This window comes from Vitis riparia, chromosome 12, assembly GCF_004353265.1.
Source record: "Vitis riparia cultivar Riparia Gloire de Montpellier isolate 1030 chromosome 12, EGFV_Vit.rip_1.0, whole genome shotgun sequence".
Classification (NCBI taxonomy): Eukaryota; Viridiplantae; Streptophyta; class Magnoliopsida; order Vitales; family Vitaceae; genus Vitis; species Vitis riparia.
The window spans coordinates 4,457,847-4,477,052 of NC_048442.1; the positions used below are offsets into that span (position 1 = coordinate 4,457,847).

Consider the following 19,206-nt stretch of genomic DNA (forward strand, 5'->3'; position numbering starts at 1 on the left):
TATTTATGATTCTCCTAAATTGATTTTACCTTATCTAAAATTGACATTTGAATAAAGTGAATTTGATTAAGATCTTTAAGAACCAAGGAAGTAGATAATACTAGAATTATTGCATCAAATGAAACAAAATTATCAACCTAGTCTAAAATACTAATATAAATTTATGATTTTTATAGAAACCTTTTGAAATTATATATATATATTAGAAATAGAATTGAGTTTTATAAAAATTTGCGCATTTTTGAAAATATATTTTAGTTTTAATTTTTATCAATTTAATAAATAAGATAAAAACATGATTTCTAGCATGATAGATTTTAAATAGAAGAAGTTTTCATATAGATATATGTATTTAAGGAAAATAAATTAGTTACCCTCACATTGTGATAACTACTCAACCTTGATGATGTGAGTTGTTTCTCCCTAATGATTTCTTGACAAGGATTATTGATAAAAATAAAAAAACTTAGTGATGCTTCTATCCCATTAAACATGACAAAACTTGTAAGTAAGTTTTGTCAAATATGAATATATGTAAGATTTATTCATAATTAAAAATTCATTTTAATAAAAAGTAGTATAAAAAAATAATTTAGCAATTTAGGAGGAATAGTATATATTAAATTGTTATGTTGTTTTTATTTCCGAAAAGCTCTAAAGAGGTTGAATGGTCTTTTCTTTTGAACTTAAATTTGAAATGAACTGTAGTACTCAAAGAACACATTTCCATGTAAAAAGAGCTCGCTTATACTAGATCAAGTAAAAGCATGCTTGAAAGAGTTTTAATAAAAACATTAGAAAAATGTTTTTTTTTTTTTTTTTTTTTTTGTAGTTTGAACATTTATTTGAAATTCTAGTATTTTTCCTTTTTTTTTTATGCCTTTTTAAAGGAACCCAAACAATTTTCTAGTTTTTTTAAATGCTTATATATATTTTAGAAAGGCATACTTTTTAAGCATCAAAAACCATTTTTGGCCTTACTTGGAGCATTTCCAAATGGGCTTTTAATCAGTGTACTTGTTTATTTTTTTTTATTGGTAGTTAAAATATTACATCAAGTTTGACTAAGACTTCAAAACCCATTAAACACGACCAAGTATCATTTCAATGGACTGGTTTTTCTTGCCCCAAATGTTTGGTCATTTTCTATTTATTCATTTAAGATTTGTAAACTAAACCACAAATATTCAAAAATAAGTTTTCTAAATTGAATTGGGTAGTCCATTTAGTTATAGAAATTTTCTTGTTTCTATTTCCTTCATGACTATAAGAAAAACAAAATATAAATTCTCTTATATATGTATTTTTTTTAAAATAAAAAACTCATTTTTTTTATTGTTAAATCTATTAATAGGAAAAATTTAGTGTCATTATGTCCAACACATGATCTAAGTTTCCCATTTAATTAACTTAAAAATTGAATTGAAATGATGCAAGATTACTTGAAAAGAAAAAAGGAATAACATAATTTACATTTTGAACATGTCCTTTTTCATAATACTTAGTGTAAAAAGCACAAATCACTACTGCAAACAAAGAAGTAAACAAAATTATTTTCAATAATTGTACAATACTCTCTTTGGAAAATAAAATTCTATTTTATTTTTACATAAAAGCATGTCATAGTTACAACTCTGTTTTTGCTATGCCTAAAAGTAGATGAAGTTTCATTACAAACTTTACCTTAGGGGTCCTAGCATTATTTTTGTTATTCCTCAAGCCTTAATGCAATAGATTCCATTGTTACTTTTTATGTTCATTCTAAGATTTAATAAATGAAGTGCATATAAATATATCACTTTAATTAGACTATTCACCTCAATTAGGATCATTGATGCTTACTACGATAATGTGAATATTGGATATAGATTCCTTGAAAATAATTGTTAATAAGAATTAGTAATGCAACAACTTTTCTACATAATTGTTGACAAGAATTAGGAATGTGCTAACTTTTCCACACAATTATTGATACGAATTAGGAATGCAAGAACTTTTCCACCCTATCAAAGGCAACAAAAGTCTTGACTAAAAAACTTGCAATTGAAAAGGGAATTCTATATTCATATCTAAATATGTAATTTGAATTGACAAGTAAGACATTTTTTAATAATAATAAATAGTACAAATAATTTTTTTTAGTTTGTTAATTAATTCAAGACCAATCATTAATGCCCCTTAAAATAAATGAAGTTTTCATATAAATTCTACTTAAAGGAATTTTTTGTTTTTTGAGTTCTACTATAATGTTATAGGAATTACTGTTAGGTAACATTTGTTTTTAATATGAATTTTGGCTATAAGTTTATTTAACTTAAATCTAATAGAGCTATATGTATAACTTTGAATAATATATTTACTTAAAGTGGTATCTAAATATCCTTAAATATTAAGTATACTTCTTTTTACATGCTAAGCATATCTAAAAATTACTAATTAAATATCTTTGTCTATACAAAAATAATGATCATATTTTTTAATATGATTAAAACAAAATATTTCATGACTAATAGTTGACAAAAAAATGATAGTAATTTTTTTTTCCAAAATATTAACATTTGTTACCATAATAAAATTTTAAAAATTAGTAATTAAACAATACTATTTTAAGAAATTTGATATAATTAAAATAAGATATTTGAGAAATAATGATTTTATAAACCTAAACCAAATTAAAGAGAAAGTACAACCAATTTATTACAATGTTTTTAATTAAAAACTTTAGAAAATCAATCTCTTACAAGCCAATTCTTCACGAAGAATTGATGGAATGTTTGAATGGGAAATATTGTGAATAAAATATCTTTGAGTTCTTGACTTTTGGGAAGGAAGAAGTAAAAGAAATGATTTACAATAATGGTAAAATACTCTATTTAGAAAATGAAATTCTATTTTATCTCTACATGAAAGCATGTCTCCCTTCCTTTGTGCTATGCCTTGACATAGATGAAGTTTGACCAAGACTTTAAAATCCATTAAACACAATCAATTATTTAGTCATGGAATTGAACTAAACCACAAATATTCAAGTATAAGTGTTCTGAATTGAATTGGGTGGCATATTCGGTCATGAAAATTTTCTTTTTATTATTTCCTTCATATCTATAAGAAATATCATAAAATAAATTCTCTTTTATGTATATGTATTTAAAAAGAAAAAACCTCATCTTAAATCTATCAATAAGAAATGTTGTCATTATGTCCAATCCATGATCTAAGTTTCACTTTTAATTAACTTGCAAATTGAATTAAAATAATGGAATATTATTTGGAAAAAAAAATTTACATTTTGAACATATCCTTTTTCATGATACCTATTATAAAAAGCACAAACCACTCTTAAATAGATGCATCTTTGCTCAACATTATGAAGCAAAAATCTTCAAGTTCTCCAGTCTTGCAAAGCAAGATGCAAAAGAAATTATTTGCAATAATGGTACAATACGCTATTTGGAAATAAATTCTATTCTGTTTTTACATAAAAGCATGTCCCATTTATGACTTTGTTTGTGTTATCCCTTGAATTAAAGTAGATGGAGTTTCAATGCAAATTTTACCTTAGGAGAAAAGAAAATTAATTTGGATTCCCGACATTATAATTGTCGTTCCTCAAGCATTGATATAATGGACTCAATTGCTACTTTTTATTTTAATACTAAGATTTAATAAATGGCATTCTTATATACTTCACTCTAATTAGACCTCTCACATCAATTAGGATTATCGTCATCTACTATTCATAATGGGAATATTAGGTATGGATTCCTTGAAAACAATTGTTGATAAGAATTAAGAATGCAATGACTTTTCCACACAATTGTTGACTAGAATTAGGAATGCAACGACTTTTCCACACAATTATTAATATGAATTAGGAATGAAACGACTTTTCCACCTTATTAAAGACAAACAAAAGTCTTAACTTAAAACATGCAATTGGAAAGAAAACTTTATATTCATATCTTAATATGTAATTTTAATTGACAAGTAAGAAATATTTTTTAACAATAATAAATATTACAATTTTTTTTTTAGTTTTTTAATTAATTCAAGACAAATCATTATTTTAATGCACACTTAAAATAAATGAAGATTTCATATAATTCTATTTAAAGAAAAAAAAATTATATTCCACTACAAAGTTCTTGATGCAAAATGAAAAAAAAAAAAAAAAAATCTTATGCAAAATATAAGCCTACCCAAAAAAAAAAAAAAAAATCATGGCAAATTTTTTTATAATTTAATAATAAAATATCTATCTGATTCTCTTTGCTCCCATTAAAGTTTATATTTATTAATTTAAATATATATATATTAAGTGGTTTATATAAAGGCATATGTATAGGTAGTGCTAGTCAAGTGGACTTCCTATATCAACTGGGTTGTTGAAATGAGTATATATTTGGTTCTCAATTCTTAAAAGGAATTGTAATTATTAATTTTAAAAGGTCATATTTAAAAGTGCATGGAGTGAAAAAGGAATATTTTAATTATTTCATTTTAATTAAAAAATTATGAGTAGATCAAATAAAATAAAATAAGTGTGGAAGTAAGCTCATGTATATACTCATTTTCAATTCCAATATTAATTGTAGATGACGAAGGTAGTTAGATATCAATACCAACTAATGGAAATGTCGAATGTATCATATTTAAGTCTATAAATAAGTGTTTCATCTTCATCCTTCCCTCCAAGTAAACCCTCTAATAACTTCATTTCTACCGATTCAACAATGGTCCTTGAATATTCTTCATCCTACTCCTTACTCTCCCGATTCATCATCAATACTTGCTTCTTCATATTTCTCCTTTTCCTTTTGTATTCAATATCATCATTCCACATCACTTTTACATCTGCCTCTATACCTACCACTTCGCTTTTGAATGTTGAACAAGATCAGGAAGCACTTGCTCTTTTAACATGGAAGGCCAGTCTTGATAATCAAACTCGATTTTTCCTCTCTTCTTGGTCTGGACGCAATTCTTGCCATCATTGGTTCGGAGTGACTTGTCACAAGTCAAGAAGTGTCTCTAATTTAGACCTTCATAGTTGTGGTTTGAGAGGTACACTTTACAATCTCAATTTCTCATCACTTCCCAACCTCTTCTCTCTTAATCTTCATAACAACTCCCTTTATGGAACTATTCCAATCAACATTAGTAATCTTTCCAAACTGATCACATTTCTTGATTTTGGTTTTAATCATTTCACTGGTGTAATATCTCACCAACTTGGATTTCTTACATCTCTTTGCTCTCTAACACTGTCTTCTAATAATTTCAGAGGCCCAATTCCTCCTTCTATAGGAAACTTGAGGAACTTAACCACATTGTCCTTTTCTAAGAATGAGCTTTTTGGTTCCATCCCTCAAGAAATTGGATTGTTAAGATTTCTTAATATTCTTGAGTTGTCATACAACAATTTCACTGGTCCAATCCCTCATTCCATAGGTAACTTGTGGAACTTAACAACTTTACACCTTCAAACAAACAAACTATCTGGTTTTATTTCTCAAGAAATTGGATTGTTGAGATCTCTTAATATTCTTGATTTGTCAGCTAACAATCTCATTGGTCTAATCCCTCATTTCATAGGTAACTTGAGGAACTTAACCTCTTTGTGGCTTAATTCAAACAAACTATCTGGTTCTATTCCTCAAGAAATTAGATTGTTGACATCTCTTAATTATTTGGTCTTGTCATCTAACAATCTCAATGGTTCAATACCAACTTTCATAGGAAACTTGATGAGCTTAATGATTTTATATATTCATGAGAACAAACTTTCTGGCTCCATTCCTCAAGAAATTGGATTATTGAGATCACTTAAGAATCTTGACTTGTCAATGAATGATCTTAGCGGTTCAATACCAACTTCCTTGGGAAACTTGTCTAACTTAACCCTTCTATATCTTTATGATAACATACTTTTTGGTTCTATCCCTCAAGAAATTGGATTATTGAGATCTCTTCTAGTTCTTGAGTTGGGAGGTAATGATCTCACTGGTCCGATCTCTCCTTCCGTAGGAAACTTGAGGAACTTAACCATTTTGTATCTTTATCAAATGAGCTTTCTGGTTCCATCCCTCAAGAAATTGAATTATTGAGATCTCTTCAAGTTCTTGATTTGGGAATTAATAATCTCATTGGTCCAATCCCTCCAGTCATAGGAAACTTGAGAAACTTAACCGTTTTGTCTCTTTCTGAGAATGATCTTTCTGGTTCTATCCCTCAAGAAATTGGATTGTTGAGATTGCTTGATATTCTTGACTTGTCATTTAACAATCTCAGTGGTTCAATACCAACTTCCATAGGAAACTTGTCCACCTTAACTGTTTTGTCCCTTCATTCCAACAAACTCAGTGGTGTCAATCCTCCCGATATGAATAATATCACTCATTTGAAATCTTTGCAATTAGGTGAGAATAACTTCATTGGACAACTACCACAAATTTGCCTTGGTAGTGCTCTTGAAAACATTTCTGCCTTTGGAAACCATTTCAGTGGTCCCATACCAAAGAGCTTGAAAAACTGCACGAGCTTATTCTGAGTTCGGCTTGAAAGAAACCAACTTATTGGAGACATAGCCGAAAGTTTTGGTGTATACCCGAACCTTAATTACATTGATCTAAGCAGTAACAATTTTTATGGTGAGCTTTCTAAGAAATGGGGACAGTGCCACGTGCTTACAAACTTGAACATCTCCAACAACAATATTTCTGGCGCTATACCACCTCAACTTGGGAAAGCAATTCAATTGCAACAACTTGATCTCTCTTCAAATCATCTAATTGGGAAGATCCCAAAAGAATTGGGTATGTTGCCCTTATTGTTCAAATTGTTGCTGGGCAACAACAATCTTTCAGGAAGTATTCCTCTGGAATTCGGAAACTTATCCAATCTTGAAATCCTTGACTTGGCATCAAACAACTTAAGCGGTCCAATGCCCAAACAACTGGGAAACCTGTGGAAATTGTCATCCTTGAACTTGAGCGAGAATAGATTTGTGGATAGCATTCCCGACGAAATTGGAAAGATGCATCATCTTGAAGGTCTCGATCTTAGTCAAAATGTGTTGACAGGAGAGATTCCACCACTGCTTGGAGAATTACAAAACCTGGAAACGTTGAATCTCTCCCATAACGGGCTTTTTGGCACTATCCCACACACTTTTGATCATCTGATGAGCCTGACAGTTGCTGATATATCCTACAATCAGTTGGAAGGTCCTCTCCCCAACATCAAAGCCTTCACTCCATTTGAGGCATTCAAAAATAATAAAGGTCTATGTGGTAATAATGTCACTCATCTCAAACCATGTAGTGCTAGTCGAATAAAGGCTAACAAGTTTTCTGTTCCTGATCATAATACTCCTCATTGTGAGCACTCTATTGTTCTTATTTGCTTTTATTATTGGCATTTATTTTCTTTTCCAAAAATTGAGGAAGAGAAAAACCAAGTCTCCAAAAGCAGATGTTGAAGATCTATTTGCAATATGGGGCCATGATGGGGAATTGTTGTATGAGCACATCATACAAGGGACCGACAATTTCAGTTCGAAACAGTGTATTGGCATTGGAGGATATGGTACTATTTACAAGGTTGAGTTGCCAACAGGTCGGATTGTTGCAGTGAAAACTTCACTCATCAGAAGATGGAGCTATGGCTGATTTGAAAGCTTTTAAAAGTGAGATTCATGCTTTAACACAGATAAGGCACCGCAATATCGTCAAGCTTTATGGCTTTAGTTTATTTGCAGAGAACTCATTTTTGGTTTATGAGTTTATGGAAAAAGGGAGCCTGCGAAACATTCTAAGCAACGACGAAGAAGCAGAAATATTGGATTGGATGGTGAGGCTAAATGTTATTAAAGGCGTGGCTAAAGCTTTATCTTATATGCACCATGATTGCTCGCCTCCTCTAATTCATCGAGACATATCCAGCAACAATGTTTTGTTAGATTCAGAATATGACCATGTATCTGACTTCGGCACGGCTAGGCTTTTAAAGTCAGACTCATCTAATTGGGCTTCATTTGCAGGAACTTTTGGTTATACTGCTCCAGGTACATTTTGCTTAGTGTCTTGCTTATCTCTAAACGGCCTCTATACATCATATGTAACTTTTATAATATCTTAGCAGAGCATGATCTAATCCTCTTTGCAGAACTTGCTTTTACGATGAAGGTGGATAATAAAACCGATGTTTATAGCTTTGGTGTTGTAACATTGGAAGTAATTATGGGAAGGCATCCTGGAGAACTCATCACATCCCTGTTATCATCAGCGTCCTCATCATCCTCATCACCATCAATTGTGGACCATTGCCTATTGAATGATGTGATGGACCAGCGCCCCTCACCTCCTGTGAATCAAGTGGCTGAGGAAGTAGTGGTTGCAGTGAAGTTGGCATTAGCATGCTTGCGTGTCAATCCCCAGTCTCGGCCAACTATGCAACAAGTTGCTCGAGCACTCTCAACACAGTGGCCACCATTTTCAAAACCGTTCCACACTATTACGTTGGGTGAGTTGCTGGATCATGGTCATGGGTGTGAAACTAGCTGAGGGTCCTCACTTCTCCATGTAAATTTGTTATCAATTGCTTATTACTGTAAAAGATTATATTGGGTAGAGTAAGAAGATTTTTCAGGCCTGAGGACGTTTCAGCAGATAAGGCATGATGTTATCACATCCATGAGGTGGGTGCAAGCAATCGTGCATAATTTCTCTTGCTTTTTACTTTCATTATAATATAAAACTACAATTACATTATTTTCCTAAGATATTTGAAGGGTGGAATGTGTAGGTGTACTACCGTGAAGAGACCCATCCTGTTCCTGTTGAGATGACGAGGGGAAATGTGCAGTTATTCAGAAGCATGATCTGCCATCATGTGATGTCCTTGCAACCTTTGGAATATATTTTTTCTTTGAAGGGATCTTCAATCAGGTCGTTCATTTGTATCCATATTAGCCAAATAGTCGTATTTAGTGACATTTATGTTAAAGAACGTGATGATTTTACCTCCTGTTGCTTCCAACTTTGCAGGTGTACCAGTAACCAAGTGGGCTACTGAATATGAAGAGCCTGCTACGGATGCATTCAAAATTCAATGATCCAGAATCATTGATGTTTATTAACAATTGCAATGTGATCCTGAGGTGAACGATTTCATTAACATGAAAATCTCGTTTTCTGTCTCTCAATTTGTAATAGATCTGTAAATTGGTTGTGATGCAGGGCCGTGGTGGAGGAGTGCGGGAATGCCAACGACTCTGTCTCTACTTCTGAGGTTGCCAAATAATCTGCGTCACTGGATTCTTGGACAGTTAATTTTATTAATTGGAGGGGCCTCCATGCTAGGTTTGATCAGCTTCTACTCTTTTTTTACTCTATTCTAAGAGTTAAAACAAGGCTGCCATCTTCACAGGGTTTCTCTGGGATGAATCTGTTTAACCAAAGCAACTGGAGTAATCAGTGTTTACATTCTAGACGTGAGGGGCTTATATCTAGGAAAATAAAGTGGGAGCTTCAGATAAAACTCTTTGAAGTCTGATATGGAAAATTTTTGTTCTGTCTCACAGGATATACCTCTGGTGTCAATAACACTGGAGATTTGAAGACGCTTCATGCAGACATGGGCCTAATTGCATGGGGCGCGCTCCTTCCATTTGGGGCAATCATCCCAAGATACTTCAAGCATCATGATCCTCAATGGTTTGATCGTCACATCTCGATCCAGATTGTGGGTTTTCTTCTGGGTCTTGCTACTGTCGTTGCAGGAAGGGCACTCTACAATGGACTGGAGTCCGATGGCATTCCCAAATTCAACATTCACAGACCCCTCGGATCCTTAGTGTTTTGCCTCAGCATTCTTCAGGTTTGTTTTTCGCTTGGGCCGGGGCCTTTACTTGACGTCAACTAAATATATTTCTTCAGGCATGCTGAAAACTAAGTTTTCTTCTGTCAGGTATTGGAATTGATTCTAAGACCGGACAAGACATCCAAATGGCGCAAGGACTGGAAACATCACTGGGTAGGGAGACTTGCTCTCTTCTTGGGAGCTCTGAAAATTGTGATTGGGCTTTTAGTGCAAGAGGCAGGCTCGGGGTGGAAGATAGGATATGGGTTTCTTATAACCTTCATTCTTGTGACAGTCACCGTTTTGGACGTGTCCTTGGGGCTGGGGAGATCCAACAAGGCAGATGCGATTCCTGTTTTTGGATGCAATTAGATTTTTTGTTCATGTGTCTGCACCTTTTTTAGGACCGTAACATGTAATCATTACATTTTCTAATTGATTGTTGAGAGAGTGATAATTCCCAAAACTGTTGAAATCACATTGTTTTTTTGGATACTTATCAGCATGAACTATGAGTTTTTCGTTGTTAACTCCCTTCAGAAATGGGTGACCACCCGTATTTTTTTGTTAAGAAACAAGTAACTCAAGGAGAACATGATCCAAAGGGCATATGAATATATTAAATAGAACTACTTCATACACTTGCATGGTTCAATTTAATAAAGAGAGCATTTAAGCAAAAACCCCGATAAGAAGAGTAAATATATAATTAAGAATTGATGATAATAAACTAAAGATAATTAGAATATATTTGGTAGTGATTTCAGGAAGTGTTTTTAAACTTTTTAACACTTGAAAATTTTTATCTTTCAATTATTAAAAAAGTTAAAAATACTTTCTAAAATCATTACCAAACGCACACTTAATATTCATTTGGAAGTGTTTTTAGATGAAGTGTTTCTCTAAAAACATTAAACCTTGAATTCACATATATATTATAGATGTATGAGTTCCCCTTAACCTTGTGGACACATTTTAAAGTTATAAGGTCCTTGGGCCTAGAGTAACAATATATTCATGATTGGGAATAGGTCTAGAGCCCTCTTAATATGCTTTCTACTTTATTATGGACTGTAAATGATTAGTTTAATTTGTAGGCCTTGTTATGGGCCAAATGTCGATTCCTTAGGACTTCCAAATGGAAAAAAGCATGTCTATTTTGTTCATAGATGATAGGTCTCATTTTTCCCAAGCTTAACAGAAATATATTCACCAAAATATCCAAATGGAAAAAAGCATGTCTATTTTGTTCATAGATGATAGGTCTCATTTTTCCCAAGCTTAACAGAAATATATTCACCAAAATAACTGGGTTGCCAAGAGAAAAAAATGTCTTTTGCTGGAATTGTATTTATTTTTGGGTATCATTTTATGATGAAGCATTTTTTTTTCTTTGAATCTTTTCTGTATTTTTTAATCAGTTGCAGAGCATTTTGCATGAATATAGAGTGGTGTTAATTGAAGGGGTCTGAGCATTGTTCAGCTGAAGAATGGCTTCAACAGGGCCACCACAGTCTTTGAAGAGATCGGATTCCTCATTAACAAGAGTAGGAGACCAGCCGATTATTACCCCTCTAGGTGCTGGAAATGAAGTGGGCCGTTCCTGTGTCTACATGTCCTATAAAGGGAAAACCATATTGGTATACATGATGCATTATTCTTTTATTTTGGTTGCTAGTTTTTATACTTTGTTTTCAACATTTTTTTTACTTTGTTTCTATTTTGTTCCTGTTCTATGGCGATAGTTTGACTGTGGAATTCATCCCACATACTCAGGCATGGCTGCTTTGCCATACTTTAATGAGATTGATCCTTCAACCATTGATGTCTTTTTGGTGACACAGTATGTTCTTTTTCCTTGTTGAATATTGTAATGTTATTTGTTTTTATAACTTAGTGATCTGCTGAATTGAGAAATGAAATTTAGAGAATATCATGAAATGTATTCTCTCCTGAATGGCCTTACTTAGAAAAAGTGACCAAACAACTATTGTTAAAGCAAATAAAGATTTGACTGGAACCAGCTGCAAGTACTCCATCCGTATCTTCTCTTATCAATATCTGGTTCTGTTAGGAGCACTGAAGATATATCTTTATAGGAATGAGACTACATCTACCACCCAAATTTTAAGCCATCATCTGAATATCTCCTGCCTCTCAATGGCTTCTTCATTTCGTTTGCTAATAATTTTTTTTTCTCAAGGAATAAACCCTTGGGGATTCCTTCCTCATATGAAATAGCTTCCTAAAATTGAAATCTATCCCTGGGCTCTAGTCTGGCCTTGAGATTTTTTCGGCTTTAAGTAGACTTTCTTGAGCCCAACTTTACTCCAGTTGAAAGTCTGACTGCATGGCTGATGAATGCTCTTGAAATGGTTGAAAGCACATCAATGGTTAGTGATCTACTACTATAAGCATTGTTATGAGAGTATTCTCTGTAGCTGTATTAGTGGATCACTCTATACAAAGGCCGTTGGCCATTACAGGTTCCATTTCTGGGGTTCTGGAGGGATGAAGGGTTAATGGACCTACCCCTTTGCATCTCAGCATAAAGTGTCCATACACAAACTTGAACATGTACTTTCATACGTGAGAGCGTGAGAGGTTATAAATAATCAAATCTATCATCTAAAATTCCTTTGGAAACACCCCAATCATTCACCTTCTTTGATTATGTTGAAGTTCCCATTGCTTTTCTCAGCATTGTTTTCTTCTCAGTAAATGGATTTATGGTAATCACATACTTATCTCTGAGCAGTGCTCTTAGTTGTGGTATGACCAACATATCTTCTTAGCAATCATTTCATTTGATATCTTGCATGTCTGTCTTGTCAATGAACTTTTGTAGATCTTGAAACTTTTTGGTGGAACTTTCATCTTTAGTTTTTCTTTTTGGCTATCTGCTCTACTTTCTCATCTGAAACTGCTCCTGTTCTTTTGGATGTGCTCTCCACTTTATTGCATTGTAATGTGTTGCATTTCCTGTGCAGCTTTCACTTGGATCATGCTGCATCCCTTCCATATTTCCTGGAGAAGGTTGGCCATTTTCTTAATCAAATTTTATGCAATTACTTTGCATATGTTTTTAAATAAGCAAAAATATTTGAATTTGTTCATTAGACCACATTCAAAGGGCGAGTTTTTATGACTCATGCAATGAAGGCTATCTACAAGTTGCTTTTGTCTGATTATGTAAAAGTGAGCAAAGTTTCAGTTGAAGATATGTTGTATGATGAACAAGACATTCTTTGCTCCACGGATAAAATTGAGGTGCATTTATTTTTGTTTCCAGATGTATGTTTCAATCTCCATTTTTTTAAGGCTTGTAATATTTCTCCTCAAGTCTAAACAGGTTTTGAAGCTAATCTAAATGCATCCCTTTCCGTGGTTGGTGGTGAGGAACTTTGATTTGGCTTTTTTCATCTTTTATTTTTTGGTTTGAAAATTTTCGTCAATGTTATCTTTGAAGTTTTATTGTATTTAATATTTCTTATTATCCAGAGGAATATAATAATGTTCTTCCACCCTTATTGCATAAGAATTGAGCACTGTATTCCATGGAAACTTGGATTTGGAACAATGACTAGAACTTTCTATTTTTCTTTGTTTTTTTCCTCTACTTCAAAAACCTCTTCACCCTCAAAGATCCTATGTGTTTTCTCCCACCAAAGGCACTGAACTAACCAACAAGTATAGATTAGAAATAACTCCCAGTCATGGAAATCTTTTCATATTTCTCACCATCAAATACTCCAATGCTACTTATACTTCCAGTGCACTGTGTTCACCATTTTACACTGGGGCATTTATTACATATATTTATATACCTATAGATTCTTATTTGCCTATCTCCGCATCCCCTCCACCTCCACCCCCACACCAAAAAAAAGGAAGAAGGAAATCCAATGCTACTTGTTTTACTCTTTTATGTGGATTATTTTTGTCTTTCATCAACTGTCCTAAGGCTGTTTGTTGCTCTCTGTTATGCCTTGACAATCTTAGTATTGTTTTTATTTATAATTTTTTTTGAACTTGTTGCGTTCTCAGAACTCATGTAATATCTTACTAAGAAAGTGTTCTATAGTTCCTAATCAGTTGTCTAATACCCTAACTGAGAAGGTTTGTTAGGTATTATTATATGTCATGTTGAATGAAGCCTCTAGTGCCCTTGAGGCTTGGCTCAAGTGGTAAAGGGATGGGGAGGGTTTGTATTTTTATTTTTATTTTTTAATGGGGAGGCTCAAGTGCCCTTGATGCATGTAATGTAATATTATGGTTGTGCCTTTAATGTAACTATCCATTTTAAGGCATGAATTTGTCAACGTAATTCAACTTGATTGGATGTTAACGTGTAGATCCAAAGTGTTAAAATTGCAATGTCAAGTTGCTTTGGTGTTTATTGGAGAGTATTTCTTTTCCTGTGTTTTGATAAGGTTTTGTAAAGTAAGGAAGGATTTTTCATCATTCTCTTGTACTTGCATTTTTTAAGGCCTAAAAAGTTATGGTCACAATGGTCCATGTATCACTGATTAGCTTAAATCCAGTTATCTAAATTTGTGATTATCTCTAATGTTCTATGTTGGGTCTCTAATTTGAAATTAATAGTGCATAAACGTCTACTACCTTGTCCTTAAGCCTTAATCTCTCTACCGTAGGCATTCATACCTGAATCATAGATTCTACCCGAGTGTAAGTATTACCGTTTTAGATCTCTATAACATCTGTGGACTTTCTGTACTTCGCCTTCTGTGAGAACAGATGGGTTTTGCTTTCAGTTCTGGACATAAGGAGATATTGGCAAATAAAACTAACATACTAGGAATTAGTCTATTAAGATTTAAATGACTGTACTTCTAATATTAATTCATGTTTTGTGTTCCACAACAACATTTTTTCTATTGTTCTGATTAGTTACATAACTAATCTAATAAAATATAAAACTCGTTCACTAAAAAAAGCAACATGGTGTGTGTCTAATAATTTTTTTCTATTGCAGAATGTTTGGCCATTTACAACAATTGACTTTAGATATGTAGCTGAATTTTATCATCTCATTTAATCTTCCTGTAACTGTAATTAAATCTCCCTTCTGCAGGTTATTGATTTCCATCAGACTTTAGAAGTAAATGGTATACGATTTTGGTGTTACACAGCTGGCCATGTCCTTGGTGCTGCCATGTTTATGGTTGATATTGCTGGTGTCTGAATACTTTACACCGGAGACTATTCTCATGAAGAAGATTGTTATCTCTGTGCTGCTGAGATCCCACAGTTCTCCCCTGATATTTGCATAATTGAATCCACTTATGGTGTCCAACTCCATCAGCCTCGGCATGTGCGAGAAAAGCCCTTCATGGATGTCATCCACTCAACCATTTCTCAAGGGGATCGTGTTCTAATCCCTGCATATGCTCTAGGTTGTGCCCAAGAACTCCTCCTTATCCTTGATGAGTATTGGTCTAACCATCCCGAGCTCCATAACATCCCCATATATTGTGCTTCCCCCTTGCAAAAAGGTGCATGTCTGTTTACCAGACATGCATCAATTCCATGAATGAGAGGATCCGCAACCAATTTGCAAATTCGAATCCTTTTGACTTCAAGCACATATCACCTTTAAAGAGCATTGAAAATTTTAATGATGTAGGTCCACCAGTGGTGATGGCGAGTCCGAGTGGGTTGTCAAGACAACTGTTTGATATGTGGTGCTTTGATAAGAAAAATGCATGTGTAATACCTGGGTATGTCATGGAAGGGACACTGGCAAAAACCTTCATCAATGAACCCAAGGAAGTTACTCTAATGAATGGTCTTACTGCTCCCCTCAACATGCAGGTCTATTACATTTCTTTCTTTGCTCATGCAGATTTTGCACAGACAAGTACGTTCGTGAAGGAGCTCATGCCACCTAACATCATTCTTGTCCATGGAGAAGCTAATGAGATGGGGAGGCTCAAACAAAAGCTTATTGATAGAGTTCAAGATCAAGAACCCACCTGACTCTCTAACTCCTTTACTGTTAGGATACTTACCCGAAGGTTGTAACAACCAAATATTGTTAGTCTGCTAGGGTAGTTAGAACCATTGTTCGAGTCAGTAGGTTAAGTTATTAGGGTTAGCTAGATAAGTAGTTATTCTCGTGTAACTGATACACCATATAAATACTGTATGTAAAAACTAGTTTGATATAGATTTTCTTCCATTCTTCATCTTCATGTTTTTGCAAGTTTCTTCTTGGTATCAGACCCATAACCCTACCCTAACCATGTCCTTCTTCAATCCATCCTTTGAATCACAAACTCCCACACAGATTACTTCACTCCCAGGATCGAGCTATTCTCTTCAAATGCTAAATCATGTCCTCCCTGTTAAACTAGACAAAAGCAATTACATCTTATGGCGAACCCAAATGAAGAATGTTATCTTCACCAATGGCTTTGAAGACCATATTGAAGGATTGAATATGTGCCCCACCAAGATGACAACTGCGGGCACAATAAACCCAGAATTCATTTCATGGAGAAGGTATGACTGTATGATCCTTAACTGGTTACGTTCTTCTCTCACCCCTGAAATCATATGGCAAATAGTTGGATACCAAACTTCTCATGAAGCTTAGACGACTTTGGAGGAGATATTTTTAGCCTCCTCCAAAGTAGGAGATACTACCATTGGAAAACTGGTCTTAGAAAAAGACCAGGTATTACAGATACTGGGAGGACTTGGTCTGATTACAATCCTATTGTTGCTTCCATCACTACAAGAGAAGACAACATATCCACTCTATTCACAACATACTTCTCACACATGAACAGCGTCTGAAATTTCAAAGCAAAATCCCAAAAGAAGACTCTATATCTGCTCTTGTTGCTGTCTCTCAAATGCAACAAACGAGAGGTAATAACAGAAGGATCTCTAACAACCACAACAACTATCAAAATGCTAGACCAAACTCAGCACAACCTCAAAGTATAGAATCCTCAGGCAACCGAAATCAGGGCTTTAAGTTGTATCAAGGCAACAGACCACAATGCCAACTATGTGGCAAATACAGACACATTGCTCCTTCATGCTATCATCGATTTGATATCAATTTTCAAGGGAGTTATCCGCTACATACAACTCCCAGCAATAAAACATTTCCTAACCACAATAGTAACCAAGTTCAAGCCATGGTAGCCTCTCTAGCATCATTGGATTCTTGGTTTCTTGACACAGGGGCAACTCATCATCTGACAAACAATGCTACTCATCTATCAGACGTGCATCCTTATCACAGACCTGATCAATTCTCCATTGGAGATGGTAAGAAACTTCCTATACATCATATTGGTTCCACGTTTTTATCTACCAAATACAAGAAATTCAAGCTAAACAAGGTTCTTCATGCTCCCAAGCTTGCCACAAATCTCATTTTCTAAACCATGCCATGACAATAATTCATTTGTTGAATTTCATCCTCGGCATTTCTTAATCAAGGATCAGCAAATGAAGAACACACTCCTGCAAGGCAAGCTTGACCAAGGTCTTTACAAGTTTCCAGGGCAGCCTATGCCAAGACAAACACAAACTACTTTTGTTACCACTACAGTCACCACAAGAACAACACCATCCACTCTCTGGCATGCTCGGTTAGGTCATCCCTCTACAGATATTCTCCAACATGCATTAGCCTCTTGTAATGTCTCTCTTCAGAAAAATAATTCAACTATCTGTACAGCATGTCAATATGGGAAAAGTCACAGATTGCCATTTTCTCTTTCTCAATTATCACCCAGTTTGCTGACCGCAACAGCAAAATTATTTCCTCAAAGAACTGTCAGTCAGTTGAAATGTATTTCAACTCTGAGAAAATGGCAAAAAGCATTGGGAGGCTAGCTGAAAAGACGCCAGGAGTTGGTGAAACTGTCAGTGGTTTACTTGTAAAGAAAGAGTTCACTTATCAGATAATGGCACCTGATGATCTCCATGTCTTCTCGCAGCTATCCACGACAAATGTCACCAGGGGACTACTGTTCCTTACTTGTAAAGTATTATGCACTGATGTAGACTGCAAAAGTTATCCGCATATTCTCCATGTCTCCTATTGCTCTAAAAAAACACCTTGAATTTTTTTTTTTATGAAAAGTCCTCTTATTTTTAAACAAATTTTTTTTTTAAAAAAAAACTGTTTTCAATCCATTTAGACGATAATAGCTTAATACAAAAATGTTGGAAAATAGAAAATTTTCAAAATGTAGTTGGAGCAGTCTATGAATCATTCATCAGCATTATTACATTGTAAATTCTATCTTGGTCTTGAGCTATGACCACAACTGTTGAGCGTTTATGCAGAATTATCCACTAGAAGACATCTATAACCTTTATGTGAATGACTATATCCTAAGAAAACACAAGATGTAGTGTTTTTTCTTTTTTTTTTTGAAAATTTGTGCATGTTAGGAGTTTTTAAATATGGAAAGCAAAGGGAACTAAACGTGTAAACAAGAACAATTTAAAGTACAGAGAATTCTTATCCATAAAAGAGAGGTAATTTGTTAATGAGATAAGTAGCATTTAAGCATGCATCTACCTAAAATTTCAAAGGAGCTTTAGCATGAAAAATATACTAAAATAATATATATATATATATATATATATATATATATATATATATATATATATTACAATTTTTTTAATGATTTTATTATAATATTATTGTTCATATTTTATTAAAAAAACTATTTATTTTTTAATTTATTTGTAATTAAAAACTATTTTCATTTTTAATAAGACTTTAATTAAATTTAATTAATATTACATAAATTAAATTTATAATGTTTTTACAAAATCAAAATAGAAAAATTATTTTAATAAATAACTTATCCAGAAAAGTTTTTTATTTTTTATTTAAAAAAAAAAAAACAACTTGTCAAACACCCTTATTTTTATAAAATACTAAATAACTATCTTTTGTTCTTTAACATAAAAACAACTTTTCAACCAACATTAGAAAATACGCCCAAAGAGGACCTAAAATTTTTAGCACATTTAAAATTTACTTCACATTTAAAATACCATTTTTATAAAATCCATTTTACTTCTTATTTAGCTTAATTAGTAACATGATTGCAATTTATAACAATTGAATTATATGAGGGAGTTTATCTTTATTTTCAATTATTATGTTCATCTCCACAGGGTTCTTTGGAGGTTTAAGTGGTACTTTTCTTTGAACTTAAATTTAAGACACATGTGATTGTGAAACAAGTTCTTAAGTAAAAAGTGCCCACTCATATGTATTTTTACATCTCATTATACTTTAAGTCAAAAGTGTCCACTTATATGTATTTTTGCATCCCATTA

General features: G+C 33.3%; 1 protein-coding gene and 2 pseudogenes across 1 annotated transcript; all 3 read left to right on the forward strand.

Annotated features, from left to right (window-relative positions):
• Nucleotides 1-5,846: 5,846 nt before the first annotated feature.
• Nucleotides 5,847-10,356, forward strand: LOC117926877 (annotated as a pseudogene).
• LOC117926878 (cytochrome b561 and DOMON domain-containing protein At3g61750-like) lies at nucleotides 9,637-10,233 on the forward strand. Its single transcript, XM_034846174.1, has 2 exons — nucleotides 9,637-9,879; nucleotides 9,970-10,233. The coding sequence occupies exons 1-2, from the start codon at nucleotides 9,637-9,639 to the stop codon at nucleotides 10,231-10,233; spliced, it is 507 nt and encodes a 168-aa protein (XP_034702065.1).
• Nucleotides 10,357-11,219: 863 nt separating the features above from the next.
• Nucleotides 11,220-16,074, forward strand: LOC117927225 (annotated as a pseudogene).
• The last annotated feature ends 3,132 nt before the right edge of the window (nucleotides 16,075-19,206 follow it).